We start from the raw sequence: 14,915 nt of genomic DNA on the forward strand, positions 1-14,915 counted from the left end.
CCACAATAATATTTACCTTTTGTTGGTATTTACCCTCTGCCACGCATGCAGATCACCCCAGTTAACTCTGGCACCAACCTTAGGGAGGTTCTGTCCTCATTTTATAGATGAAGGTGCTGAGAAAGCCCAGAGACAGTAAGTGGCTTGCCAGGGTCACACCAAGTTGGAAACAGCAGAACCAGGATTCAAACCAAGATGCGCTGTGTGGGACTGACACCCCCCCCCCAGTCAGGACCCCTCCTGGAGCCACCTGCCCCACCCCCCACCCTTTCCCCCTGCTGCTGCCCAGCCACGCAGGGTCAATTCCCAGAACGTGCAACAGTGAGTGCCCTGCACAGCCTACCTAGCTGTTCTGTGAGGCTTTCTGCTGTCTTTATGATCTTGTTCAGGTTTCCAATTTGGGTCTGACCCCACAAGAAATTCTATTTTTTTTTTTTTAGATTTTTATTTTATTATTTATTCGACAGAGATAGAGACAGCCAGCGAGAGAGGGAACACAAGCAGGGGAGTGGGAGAGGAAGAAGCAGGCTCATAGCGGAAGAGCCTGATGTGGGGCTCAATCCCATAACACTGGGATCACGCCCGGAGCCGAAGGCAGACGCTTAACCGCTGTGCCACCCAGGCGCCCCCCCCCCACAAGGAATTCTAAAGCAAAGACCTAATAAAGGCAAACAGGTTTAAAATCTTTTAAAATGGTGGGTGGGAACCCCTAGACTTTCCAGGATATAGGGATCACATTCTGCGCCTGAGTCCCTACTTTCCTCGAGGTGTCCCTGCAAGTTACCCCGAGCCAGGTTTGTCCCTTAGCCTCTCCAGCTCCCCGTGAGAATCCCAGTGGCATTACTGTCTCTCTCTGGGCAGATCACGGTGCTACCCAATTCCTAGAACTAGTAATGTTCGGGCTGAGCAAATGAAAGCAGGAGACCTTAACATTTGGAGTAGTATTTAAAATCCCCATTGGTGTGGGCTTACGGAGATTTGTGCACAAGAATGTGAGCATCAGGAGCTATTTATATCCCATATAAACAGTTTGGGTTCGTTGGAGAGCATTTGAACTGAAGATGTATGCTTTAGAGGCTGCTGTTGGGGGACAAATACACAAGCTAAGAACAAACACATTTGCATTCTGTGTCATGTTCTTTTGTTTAAAGCGGGCTCGTTATGATGTCTCTGGGAGGATACACAGGAAACTTTGCTTCTCACAAGGGGAATGCCCGAAAGGGAAACAGGAGGGAGGCAGCTATTTTCAGTATAACATTTTTGTACCATCTCTGTTCTGTACTATGTGCATGCATTACCTATTCAAAAGAAATAATTAAAATTTCCCCAAAAGAAGGAACATATGAAGGCGACATGCCCATGACTTTTTTGTTTCAGCTCAGAGGCCCAAGTAAGACATGTCTTCTCCCTTAGGTGCCAAATTCCCCATTAAGTGGACAGCTCCGGAAGCAATCAACTTCGGATGTTTCACGATTAAGTCTGATGTGTGGTCCTTTGGAATTCTCTTGTATGAGATCGTCACCTATGGGAAAATTCCCTACCCAGGTACCGTTTCCTTACCTATTTCCATTCAAGGGGTCTGTATGAGAAAAAAATGCCAAATGGTAGGAGGCATAAAAACATAAACCCATATCCAAAAGCTAAGAATAAGCCCTTTGTTCTAGATGATGATTTGGGGTGGAAAGTGTTCTAAAAATGCTTAAACACTTCTCTGCCTTCTTATTTGATTGCGTGCATCTTCTTTTCTCCTTCCCCCCCCCCCCGCCAGCAACGAATTCCACCTCTTAGTGCCTAGAAGGTAGTGGCACCATCACAGGTGTTGCAGATATGAGGACAGAGTAGTAGGTTAGACACAGGTTCTCCTCCGAAGCAGTGCACCTGATGGAGGAGGGAAGAGACACAGGAATGAGGATTCGCAGTGCTTTTGTGTTAGTCTTGAAACAGATTTGTATCAAGTACTTCGGAACCTCTGCCTCTTTGGGAAATAACCACCTCTGTTTATCAGTTAAAGATCTTTCTGATCTGTAACTTACTGAATGTGAGGACATCCATTCGGTGTGTCTAGATTCCTAACACCGAAAGCCCTTGGAGCCAGATCGCACCAGCCTTCCCTTTAACTGAGATCGCAGCCTGAATATGCAAGAAGGATTTCTCCCAAAGCCTTCACATTAATGTTAGGCTTTTTACAAAATCAATGGATATGATGAATTCAAAATTAAATCTTTAATGTTTAAATCGTTCCCTCATTGGAAAACTATCTGAGGGTGCCGGGCACCCCCGAGGGGGCCCGATGCAGCAGTCACAGCTCCTGCGTTTGTGAGCTGATAATTCTAGTAGGAAGAGACTGATAACAGTCAGGCGACAGACAGACTGTCAGGTGGCGCAGCACCCTGTGGAGTGGATTAAAGATTAGCAAGGAGGAGGAGGAGGAAGGTTTCTGGTTTTATACTGTGATCCTGGTAGTAGCAGGTTTGAGGAGGGAGCCCCAGAGCTGTCTGGGGGGCTGAGCGTCCCATAGAGGAAGCAGGCACTGTATGGGATCCCGAAGCCCCGTGGTTTGGGTCTCCGTGAGAATTTGCTGGATGAATGAATGACATGTTTAAGCCATTTAACATCTAGATAAACACCATACTATGGATGAGAAAAACTTGAGGACAGAGCCGCAGTGTGGCGTTCATGCTCCTTATCACCCTCTGCTGTTGGGAGGGGCTATAGGGAAGTCGGACCAGGGGCGGGGGGGGGACAGGGGGGGGGCGAGCCTTGAGGTGGTGCCTACGCAGTGGGCTGACTGTCCCAGGACATCCCGCTTGTCCTAACATTTCATAATCTGACTGCCACTCTGCTGCAGATGCTGCAGTGAATGCAAACATTACTGGAAAAAAGGGAAAACAGGAAAAAGAAGTATTTTCTTGATCAATCCTGATATCTGACATTATGTATCTATATCTATAATCTATCTCTATATCTGTAAAATACGGAAAATGTTTCTTGATCAATCCTGGTATTATGCATCCATGTCTATGTCTGTATCTATCTACAAAGAAAGATTGTCTATTCAGATTATATATATAATCTGATATCTGATCAAATGAACATTTAATGTCATCAAATGATCTGTGATATGTCTGACGTGCTCCAGAAAGGCGTGCAGATGAGGCCGGTGAGGCTCAGAGAAGGGACTCTTGCCCAGAACTGAATTACTCGCTCCTGGCAGAGCTCCTTCTGAACCCCAGGCCCTTGTGCCTCCCAAAACCCTTGTTCTCATCCACTATGCTCAATGTCCAGGATTTAAAAATGTTTAGGATAAAACAATCGTTTAAAAAAAAAAAAGCAGTAGAAAAATGGTAAAAAAATAAAATAAAATAAATAAAATAAAGTATAAAATAAAATAAGAATACAGTAGGACCAACCAGGAAGCACTGACCGGTCTACTCCCCAGGTAGCTTGTCCACTGTAAGGACGGCGGATGCAAGAGATACCATCAGGAGCTCTGGATTGATGATGTATTCCGGTCATGAGAGTTGTACATGAGGAGAGCCTCTAGCATTAGGAGATGCGAACAGAACTGAACAATCCTATTTACATAAATATGGGAGGACTTGATTCACAGGTAGCACAGAAATCGGTGCACATCGCCAACAGGGGCCACGTCCATCACTGTTATGAAACAGCTTGTGGGAGAGACCCCACTGATAATTGAGTTATCTGGGCATATTTTCTTTACCCGGAAGAGTGCTGGATATGTTAAGTTTGGGTCTTTTTTAAGTGGTTTAGAAACCATATGCCTAGCTTTGCAAAATAATGGGAATAAGAGAAAGGAGGGGACAAAACAAAGAGGAAATAAGGAAGTCACATATAAAGTGAACATGTATTTTTTAAAAGAAATGAAAGACTAAAAGATGAAATATACCAAAATGTTACTACTGTCCTTGGGCAATGAAATGATAGATTATAATTTTCTTTGTGATAAGCTTCTGAAGTTTCCAATTTTTATTTTTTCTCATTTTTAAAAAATCACTTTATAAAATATTTCAGTGCTTGTTTATGTAATATACATGCATCAAAAAATCAGGTAGTAAGAAAAGACTTCTAATGAACAATTGCCTCCCTGGCTTCATGCTCCTCAAAGGCATTTACTTTCAGGAATTTTAGCTATTTATTCTAATATTTGTTGCTCAGAATTCAAAATATTATGCTATTATCTCTTAAGTAAAAAATTTTCCCCATTTTACTTATCATTAAGGTAAGTTAGATCTCATGGTTCTAACTCAAGAAATCCAAAAAGTATATGGTAGAAATTGCACGGCTTTCATTCCTCATCTCCAGCCACCCTACCTTCCCCTTACCCCCACTGGAACCATTATTAATCAATTTCTGGTGAATTGAACAGAGACTTTCTAGAAATATCCATGGAGATACCATTAGAGGTGTACCAAATACACATACTGTTGGCTGGGTGCCAAAACTGATATCACCAACAGAGAGCAAACTTCTGGGAATAAGAGAGTAAAATACACAGTTTTGTCAGTAAAAGTTACCTATCAAAATTCTAGTAGTCAAATACTAAATATGGGGCAGTAGAGGGTAGGAGTGTCATTTCCCATTTTGCAGTCCTTTGTGTTGAAATAGATTCGTTGAACAGGCACATCTAATATCACAAACTTCTGTGCACACCAAATGTAATTCAGGAAAAGTCTTTTTCTTAACACGTTTTTTAGAAAGAGGCCTTGCACCTATCTATCATAATTTGGGCAAATGCCCCAAATCCTTTGTCTTCAACTACTGTTAGTCAAAAATTTCAACAATCTTCTCTTGAGTTTTAAAATGTTTAGCCCCCCCCCGCCCCCACAAGCTCAAAGCAATGAGGAATCCTTTTCTTCAAGCCTTCTCTTGTTCTCACTGAAGAGTGAACACTGGATGAGTAAAGACAGTTTATCATGGTTGCTGCTGTACATGACTTTGGAGTTGGTCCTCATGAAAATTTGAGGCATCAGAGTTGGTATTCTGCTTCTAATTCATACTAGGACTTTTCCCAAATAGGACTTCTTCTTCAGAGACTCATGACCTAGATAAAATTAAATCAATAAGTAAGTACCATTATCAAATTTGCTTATGTTATGAGTGCTATATGCCAGCCCTTTCACCTAGAATTTTAAACAAATTCCTCCCCTAGATCTGGCTTCTTGTGTGGCTGGGCCGAAGCAGATTGCTTCTGAATCCTGTCCTGTGTCTTGGATCCCGTTTCTTCTATGGAAGAACTCAGCATCTCTCTCTATCCCTGAAATTTCACTGGTCATTGTTACGTTAGGCTGGGCACTTGTTTTGTCCCTTCTATTGGAAACTTATAGCCATGAATTCTGGGAAGTCTTCACCTATAGCCTCCTTGGAAATGTTCTCCTCTCTACTTCTGTTCTCTTTCTGAGTCACATGCTAGAAGATGGGAGACTCTCTGAGTCTCCTGTCTGCTCTTCTGTTTCTGTCACTCTGTCCTTGAGCACTGCTCGAAGGCTCATTCCCTCACCCTTCCATTGATGAGATATGTCTTATGAGAATGAGGGTCTGTGGGTGGTCCAGGCATCCTTGTTAGCGCCCTCCTGGGTCAGCATCTTCAGGTCTGTTCTCTGGGACCCTCTAGTTTCCTCAGAAGAGAATCTTCCAGGTCCTGCCTATGGGGGACCAGCCTGGCCATCAGCATTCTGGGGGTGCCCTGGGAAGAGGGCATTGGTGTCTTTCGTTGTTGTCATTGTATTTTTTTTTATTGTGGTAAAATATACACAGAATAAACTTTACCATGTTAACCACATTCAAGTGTACGATTCAGTAGCAGTAAGTATATTCACATTGGTGTGCAACCATCCCCACCCTTCGTTTCCACAATTTTTTCATCATCCCAAGCTTAAACTATAACCATTAATCAATAACTCCCTGTTGCCCTACCCTCCAGCCCCTGATAATCTCTATTTTACTTTCTGTCTCTGTGAATTTGACAACTCTAGGTAGCTCCTGTAAGTGGAATCATATAGTATTTGTCCTTTTGTGTCTGGTTTTTGTCACTGAAGGCTGTGTTGTGTCCTCAAGGTTCATTCAGGTTGTGGCGTGTGTCAGAAGGGTCTCATTTTTCCATCTTGAGCCTTTCTCCTCACTCCTGTTCTTTCATCCCACACTTGACCCCACCCCCACTGGCATTCCTGAGCGTGGGGCTTGTCTCCTGCGGTTTCCCCAGCGTTCACCTGGGGCACCTGCCAGGCGGGTTCCAGGTATAGTCTATCTGCAACAACCAACCTCTCCCTTCATGTGTGCGGTGACTCCATGAGGACCCTTTCCAGGGCATGGTGGGGTGAAACATCCTACCTGTTGCTGGTTTCTCTCTCTTGTCGGTACTTCGGTTTCACGTCCCTCCTCTTGGCTCAGCCCACTTCTGCCTCTGTGTGACAGAGGTTTCATCAAAGATGGCATTTAAGTTTCTGTTTCTTGTTCTCTTTTTGTTTTAGGATGAATTAAAGGGGGGAAAGGAGGTGGGGCCAAAGACCCTTACCTCACTAGCTTACAAGCAAACCATAGTAATGTTCATATATGAATTTTCTAAAGAAAATAGAGGGGATCTTTGTGGTTGGGGGTTTGTTTTGCTTTGCTCTTACAGAGATAAAGGAGGCTTGAAAATGACAAAATTTTCTGAAGCCTCCTGTCTTTTCTGGCTGGTTCTTCCCAGACATGTCCAGCATCTTAATAACATGTGTAAATTGGAATCAGGGAACTCATTTGCTATAAATGCTCATTTTGATCACAGGCAGTGCTCAAAGCAGCAATGAAAAAAATCGACTTTTTGGAAGTATTACCAAGTGGAAGACTGTGGTCTCATGGCAGCCGCCACTTCCTTGCTCACACACACAAGAGGGCCCCTTGTCTGTTCTCTGCTGTACTGCATTTTTCTCCTTCCTGTCCTCCTTCACCAAGTTCTAGTCTCTGCTACTTCCTACCCACTCCAGATTTCACTTCCTGCTCCCCACCTACCCCCCTCTCCTGAGGGGATCCTCCCCCATTGGGCTGTGAGCCGTTTGTGGACAAGACTCGGCCTTAAACGTCTTTGTATCTCTCAGAGCTTAGTGTTAGCTCACGTCCCATAGTAAGCACACAAATGCTTGTGGAGAGAATGGAGGATGGAATATGAAACTGCTTGCTTTTATGATCACCGGCCAGTGGGTGTTTGCTTTCTTTAACCTAGCAACACAGCAATAACCAAGGATCAGGTTTAATCTTAGGGTCTGGTTGAGATCTCCCTCCCCCTCTCTTTCTTTCTTCCACATGACTTGTCACTTAATAGCCTTATTTTGCTTGTTGATTTACTCGTGTGTTCAGATTTCTTTCTTTTCTAGTCCTCTTACCAAGTCAGATTCCCCCAGGCAGGATGGAGCACACCTGGCCTTTATCTGTATCATGGAGAGTCCTGCAGAGTTAGGAAAACATATGAGAACAAGGAAGGAAAAATCTGCAGTGGGACAAAGTGGGGTGGGGTGGCTAGAAAGTCTTCTCTTCTGTGGGCACGTTCTGACCTTTCATTCAGCTGGGGGTTCTCCACGCAGAAAGTGAAAGAGAGATTCCTGAGAGGTTGGCCATCCAGCTTTTCTATCATTCCGAATGTTATTCCTCCTCCCAGGGTCCCAGAGCTTCACCCAAGGCCCATGTAGAAGCAAATACAGGGATTTCATCTGAAATTTATCCAAGTGAGCAGGGTTAGTGACGAGCCAGAGTAATGCTGAAACCGCATACTTTCTGGAGACTGGAACCCCAAATGAAGAAAGGTCTGGAAATTGGTCTCTTGGCTCCAAGAGAATGAATTGAAGTCTTCCTGTTAGAACATTCCAATTACACAAATATCTGAAGATTGTGTTTCAGAAGACTTGAGCAAAATTAATTCACCATGTAAACAACTTTCAAGAGATCTTAGCGTCCATAAAGTTTGCTTGGAACTTTCCATTTCAAAAACCAAGGACTCTTCCAAGACAGAAGTAATCATGTCTTCTTTCAAGGGTTTAAAGCCAGGTAGGGCCTTCAGTCACTGTGTTCTTAGAAAAAGAAAGGTTAGTTAAAGGCAGAGGAGTTCGAAGATCATGACCCATGGTAAGACATAAACAGAAACCCCACTCCACGAATAGAACCAAAGTTTCACAAAACCCACACTAACTTTTACTATGTGTGGTGCGTTCTGATTTTCGCTGTGTCATTCTGTCGTGATTTATTTTAAAAAATACTGGTAGCTCCCTAAAAAAAAAAAAAATCAATTTGTCGATCTCAAATGGGTAGCAACCCAGAATTTGAGAAACAGCGATTAGAGGATACGTTCAAGAGAAGGCTCTGTTTCAAATCTAGTAAAAGACATTTGACTTCTAGTGTCTTTTAGAATCTTCCCAGTGTCCACCAGTGGTAAAAATCTATGGTTGTGGAGAGGAAATTGGTTGTGATAAATGGAATTCCTCATGTGCCAGGCATCTGACATATTCTGCCTGAAAATATGCTGCATGAAATACCTTTTCCCCTACAGAATGCGGCATCCACAAAACAGGCAAAACATGCAGATGTGGGTAGGTCCTGCTAAACCGCTAAATGAGCGTATTCCTCTATCCCATTTTAATCTTGGAGGAAAATGTTTTTTGTTTTTCCTCAAAGCTGCTCTTAGTATCAAAGACTGATATTTCAGCTTCTGAACTACCCTGAGTCATTTGACTGCATTAAAAGCCACCCTTCATTACCAGTCCTGTTGTAGAGCCCAGTAGGGATAATGAACACTCCACCTGCTTCACTGGATGTTGAGAACACGCATATTCCAATGTCAGTGCGAGTTCTGACTCTGGCCTGTACTGAAGACTTTGTAGAGGACAATTTAATGATGGGGCATAATCCATTGGACTAGCTGATTTAAGGATTTTGACTTCTTCCAGTAAACTTACAGGGAAAAGCTGATTTTTAAAAATACGTATACTGGTAAGAGATAATGTACATGAAGATGATTTTTTGGTGTATGTATTACAGGTAGAAGCTGAAAGCAATACTACAAATGACATTGAGATTGGGGGTGAGGATTGGGTTTGAGTAGGTCATTGAAGGATCAGTCAAGTGCACTATCCCTCTGCCATTAAAAAGAACTTGCTCTCTATTCTACTTCCGTTAGCCTGTTTTCACTCAGGCAAACTGAATACTGTCTTGATCCCCTTCGTACTAAAATTTACATTATTTAGTTGCTCACAGAAATCTTCTTAGCCTCCCTATCTGTTTGTGAGGGCTGCTGTAACAAAATGTCACGGACTGAATAGTTCAAATTAATTTTCTCACAGTTTTGGAGGCCAGACGTCTGCGACAAGGTGTGGGCGGTTTGTCTTTTCCTGAGGCTCCTCGTTGGCCTCTAAATGGCCACCTTCTCGTGTGTCTTCACTCGAGCATTACCTCAGTGCCCACACAATGCCCACACATCCTGGGTCTCTGTGTCCTAATCTCCTCTTCTTCCAACGACATCAGTCAGATTGGGTTAGGCCCCACCCTCAAGGCCTCATTTTAACTTGAATACCTCTTTAAAAATCCTGTTTCTATAGACAGTCACATTCTGAGGCTCTGGACTGAGGAGTTCAGGAGTTCTGAGGACTTCAACATATGAATGTATTTGGGCGGGGCCACAATTCAGCCCATAACCACCTGTAAGGCTTGCTCCAAGAATGGGATGCAGGATGGGGCTCCTGGGTGGCTCAGTCAGTCAGTTAAGCGTCTGCCTTCAGCTCTGGCCCTGACCTCAGGGTCCTGGGATCAAGCCCCGTGTGGGGGAGTCTGCTTCTCCCTCTCAATCTCCCTCTGTGCTTGCTCTCTCTCACCCTCTCTCTCTCTCGCAAATAAATAAAATTTTAAAAAAAGAAGAAGAAGAATGGATGCGGGATGTGGGGAGCAGAAAGACCACTGCAGTGCTCGACCCTGGGTCAGGTTTCTCAATGGTACCTTTCTTTTGCTTTAGGGAGAACTAATGCCGACGTGATGACCGCCCTGTCCCAGGGCTACAGGATGCCCCGCATGGAGAACTGCCCAGATGAGCTCTATGACATCATGAAAATGTGCTGGAAGGAAAAGGCAGAAGAGAGGCCAACGTTTGATTACTTGCAGAGCGTCCTGGATGATTTCTACACTGCCACAGAAGGGCAGTATCAGCAGCAGCCTTGATGCACAGGGAGACTCATGGCCATTTTTGCCTCCTGCAAAAAGAAAACAGGACAATAGTGGTTGCAGGACAATTTCCTGCACTGGGATCATCCACCGTCCCTGCTTCCTGAAAGTGAGGCTAGGTTACTCAGGAAGAACACTCTCGACATGGAAGAAAAGTATTCTCGTTCTCATTGGCTGATGCACCTGGTTGCCTCTTGGACTGCTCCCAGCTGGCAATCTTGCTTTGCTAGACCAACATCTGCAGACAGCGGTCTGAGAAGAGAACACCTGTTCTGTCCAAAATGCGCCCACGCTGGCCTCTTGTTTACAGCTCCATGTGTGACTCCGAGGTTCAGAGGCCACTGCAATGAATCTCAAATAGTAACAGACTTAAACTCATTTATAAAAGTAAAGTAACCAGATGCATATCATGACCCTTCTTTGCATTTTCTCTATGCTTTGGCTTATCTGTTAAAAAATTACTAATCCAATCTGTTACATTTTGCAGGTGAAGTCCGAAGGTTACAATGGTCTCTCCCAGGTTTCAGTGAGGTTCCCCTCACCCTAAAATCTGAGACTGTTAAACATTTTCCTTCCATGGAGACTGCTTAGAACCCCCAGACATGAAACAGAGCAGCCACAATGCTCTTCTGGTCTGTCCCTGTGGAAATATCCCTTATAAGCGTGCAGAGCGGCTGTGTGTCCCTGCGTGGACCCCGCCGATGGCCAGGGCTGGCCCAGACCTCTCAGGAAAGGGACAAGGGCCTCAGGAACTGCTCTGCCCTAAGAAGGAATATTTTTAACAGTCCAGCTTTTCAGTTCCACGATTTCCTATATGGAGACTCTTTTGACAACGTACTTTGGGACAGTAATAAGATTCTAATCTCTGCATGGCCTTATAGGGCCTTATAAAACATAAGAATGTTCTTTATTGCTTCCAATGATTTGAACATTATTTTAATGATGAAATGTTAATTTTAATTGTACTTGAGAAAAGTAAAAATGCCATCTTTGGGTCTATTTTGTGATTCAGCAATCTCTTCTAAATTGTGTAAGGTGTGTGCGAGACTATTTATACGAGGATATGAAAGCACAGTAAGTGGCTGAGGAGGCTCAAAAGGGCCCCCGTAGCAAGGGATATGAGAGGTTTTGTTTACTAAATTTTTCTACTGTACGCTTTGAATAGAAAATGCTATATCACCCTGTTTCACTTATGCTCTTGTGCATATACCTAATATTTCTATTTTTTTGATTTTATTTTAATACACCTGGCCCAATAACATCTCGAGCTTTTTCCTTGTGTTTAACATTTCCAATTATCATCATTGTAAAAATAAGTGCCATTTGTGGAGGGAGGGGGATGAGAGGGGATTCCATATAGTTCTATCATTTAAAGAACTTGTACAAGTTCTCCATCTTTTGAGCAAAAAAAAAAAGAAAAAAGGGGAAAAAAATGAAAACCAGGAGTTGACAGCCTGGATATCCCTTAATAGGGCCAAATAGGATTTGTTTTCAAATAGGCTTAGCAGGCATCACTAGAATTTCATTTTAGGTGTGTTGTCTAGGTGTTGGGTACCTAGGGGAAGGGATAAAATAGTCTTCTGTTCCCTAAATTTTAACCTATTTTCCTGTGCATTTTTTTTAATGTCCTTCCTAAAATATTCTAAAGTTCTTAATTCACAAGAGCCACACTCACAAAGTGGAATATTATCGCCATATAATGTCTGCACCGCTGATGACTTGATTCACAACGGTCCGTCTTCTGCATACACCTGCCTGTTCACATTTCATTTCAGAATCACACATATGGCCCAGCATGTTATGTGGTTTTGAGAAAGTGTAAAGAATCCCGAGGGCAAAAAGAAGTCTCTAGAAAATTAGTAAGTTTGTCTTCACCTTGTTTTTCTTCTCTTGATTCTGCTTTCTTTTGCCATTTTACATTCAACTTTCTCTCTCGATCAAGTCTGTGAGCCTTTCCTCCGGCACCTTGGGCCTCGTCACTCCCTTTCAGAATCTGCTCCAGCCACGTCATACTCAATGGACAGGGAGCTAGTGTCTTCCCTTGTCAGGAAGATTCCAGCTTCCTCATGACTGGCAGGCAGAAAGAGGGGCTGACTAGGTGTTTGTGTCATGACAGGGTCTCCGGTGGGGTGCAGAATGCCTGGTATCATCACACCCACGATCTTTGTCAAGGACTTGAAAGGCTGAATGGCCACTCCTCTGCCCCGCAGACCTGCCTTCATGGTTCTGCAGTGAAGGATTTGTATCACCACTCGAAAAGCTTGGTGGATATACTGTGTGCCCAGGCTTGAGAGTCACTCCCTCGCTTTGACCCAATATTGCAAAGTTAACTGCTCACAGGAAGGACAGCCCTCTTTCCTCAGATGGTTTAGTTGCCCCAAAGGAATGAGGAGTCCAGGAGGAAGGAAAAGGAGAAAGTTGCCTTTTTCCTTAAAACAGCCGTGAATCTGAGGTAAAACAGCCTTGACATTGGTGTTCTCAGTAGAAAGGATGCTCTGTGGACCCTCCAGGCAGACCTCCCTGGTTCTGTCAGAATCGCACTGGAAGAGCTTACTGCCCAGGCCTTCTCCCAGGGAAGATACTATACTGCAGAGGCCTCGATTCCTGTCCCCAGTGAGGCCAGTAAAAGAAGGGACTGTACTTATTTACTTACACAGTAGGATAGATCGAGGGCACTGAAATGTTAGGTTTAAGCTCATTTCCGGTGCTGCGTGTGGTGATGGCTCTCCTGTCCTCTCCCCTCCCCGAACACTGCATCATCGGGGCAGTAGCCGCCGAGAGGTGGTGGGCACTGCACACCAGCATCTGGTGCGCTGGGCTGAAGGGAAGCCGCTACTCCTCCCCGCGCTCCGCAGCCTTCACCATCGTAACTCCGCCCTCCACTGCCAGTTAGTTTCTTGCGTGCTCAGAGGAGATCACACCCCCACCTTTCCTCTCCGCGTTTCTGTTTTCGATCTCTGCCTAGTTGAATGGACATTGCAGTTCTCTATCTGCCACATTTTGACGACCTGAAGTTCCTGGGTTAAAGGAAGATGAGCCTTGCCGTTCTTCCTGATAGGAACGGTGGTTACAAATACACGAAGCTAACTTACATCCACCATTTGCTCAGTGCTCTCTTTTGCACTTTGTAAAACGTACCTGGAACGCACACCACAACCCTTGAAGGTATGTATGGCCAGTGCTACGACTTACTTCGTGGCTGAAAAATCAGATGTAATTCTAATTTTGGAAAACAAGTCATGCAAGAATTCAACTCACCACTCACACCTTTGAAGAAGACAATTTGTAGAGACGACACTTTGTTTTCCTCTTTTCTTTTCTCTCGTTTTAAAGTAATCTCTGTGCTCATTGTGGAGCTCAAACTCATGACCCCCCCGAGGTCAAGATTGCATTCTCTACCGACTGAGCCAGCCGGGCACCCTGAGACTACACTTTGGAATAAAATGCTTTGATAACATTTATGCTTCATTTTATAACATGAAGTTGTATGAAATGGATAAAATTTTATTCCAGAAAGTTCTTAATGTGACACATGTATAGGAGGAAAGACTTCCGATTTAATTTCCTGTGTTTTTATGAATCTAAATACTTCAGGTAGAAGTGAGTACCAAAAGCATCACTGGGTTCCCAAGATGGTCACCATGTGATCTTGGGGATTTCATTTACATGTGGAAATAATAGGGGCAGTCTTGGTGGCCTCCATCTCTAGGTTGTTGGAAAGATTAGTCAGAAATAATCGGGATTGGGCAGTGATCAATATTAGCACAGAATTTCTTGAATCAAAGGTGGCTTTATTTACCCACTCAAAGTAGATACCATGTCACAAAACAGGAAAATAATACACGAATTGGTTTTTTTTACACTTATTTGGGCTTGGACAAAAGTCCTTAATCCCTCCCTCATCTGCTATCCTTAAGGTGAAATCTGTTTTTGATTTCAGATTTGATTTTGTTTTTTATTTAAAAGGTTAATGCAATGGGGCGCCTGGGTGACTCAGGGGGTTAAGCGTCAGTCTTCAACTCAGGTCATGATCCCGGGGTCCTAGGATCGAGTCTTGCATTGGGTTCCCTGCTCGGTGGGGATTCTGCTTCTCCCTCTACCTTCCACCCTGCTCGAGATCTCTCTCTCCAATAAATAAATTAAATCTTTTTTAAAAGGTATGCAATAAACATATTGAATATTTGGTGGTAAACCTTCAGTGAACACTGGAGAAGAAACCTTTAATCAAATAAAGCATTTCTGCAGAAAAATGCCTGAACTCACACAAAGTGGGATGAATATAGCCTGTAAATAGCTTCAGGTCAAGTTCTTCCATCAAATGATTTTTAAAAACAAACAACAAAAACCCAGCTTGATTTTCAGAGTTTTGGGGACTTTGGAATTGTGGATAGCGGATAGTTTTGTACAACTCTGAGATCTTGAAGAAGGTGCAAGACCACAGGACCTTGTAGTATCGGTGTGTCCGATTCAGATGGAGGACGTTGGGCCTGTGGGTGCGCAAAGCCCATTTCCCGCAGCCATGTTCCAAGATGCAAAGTAGTTTTGAGTCTCTTTGAAACAACACAGGCATGAAAATAATCTCTGCTGGAATTCACCTCAGGGAGGTCTGACTCTTAGCAGTTCCCGTGAGGAAAATATCTGGTGGTTTTAGTTGACCACAAGAACTACCAGTGTGGTGTGGTTGCTAAAACAGTTAAGGAGTGTGGTAGGGAGTT

At 43.8% G+C, this 14,915-nt stretch overlaps 1 protein-coding gene across 2 annotated transcripts in view; it reads left to right on the forward strand.

Annotated features, from left to right (window-relative positions):
* Positions 1–11,461, forward strand: part of LYN (LYN proto-oncogene, Src family tyrosine kinase) — an 86,808-nt gene extending 75,347 nt beyond the window's left edge. For both annotated transcript variants that reach the window (XM_002924109.4, XM_011230903.3), the window contains exons 12-13: positions 1,414–1,545; positions 9,995–11,461. In XM_002924109.4, the coding sequence (XP_002924155.1) occupies positions 1,414–1,545; positions 9,995–10,197 (335 nt within the window). In that variant the 3' untranslated portion in view covers positions 10,198–11,461. The remainder of the gene's footprint in view (positions 1–1,413; positions 1,546–9,994) is intronic.
* Positions 11,462–14,915: the final 3,454 nt, after the last annotated feature.

The sequence above is a fragment of the Ailuropoda melanoleuca genome, chromosome 9, assembly GCF_002007445.2.
Source record: "Ailuropoda melanoleuca isolate Jingjing chromosome 9, ASM200744v2, whole genome shotgun sequence".
Classification (NCBI taxonomy): domain Eukaryota; kingdom Metazoa; phylum Chordata; class Mammalia; order Carnivora; family Ursidae; genus Ailuropoda; species Ailuropoda melanoleuca.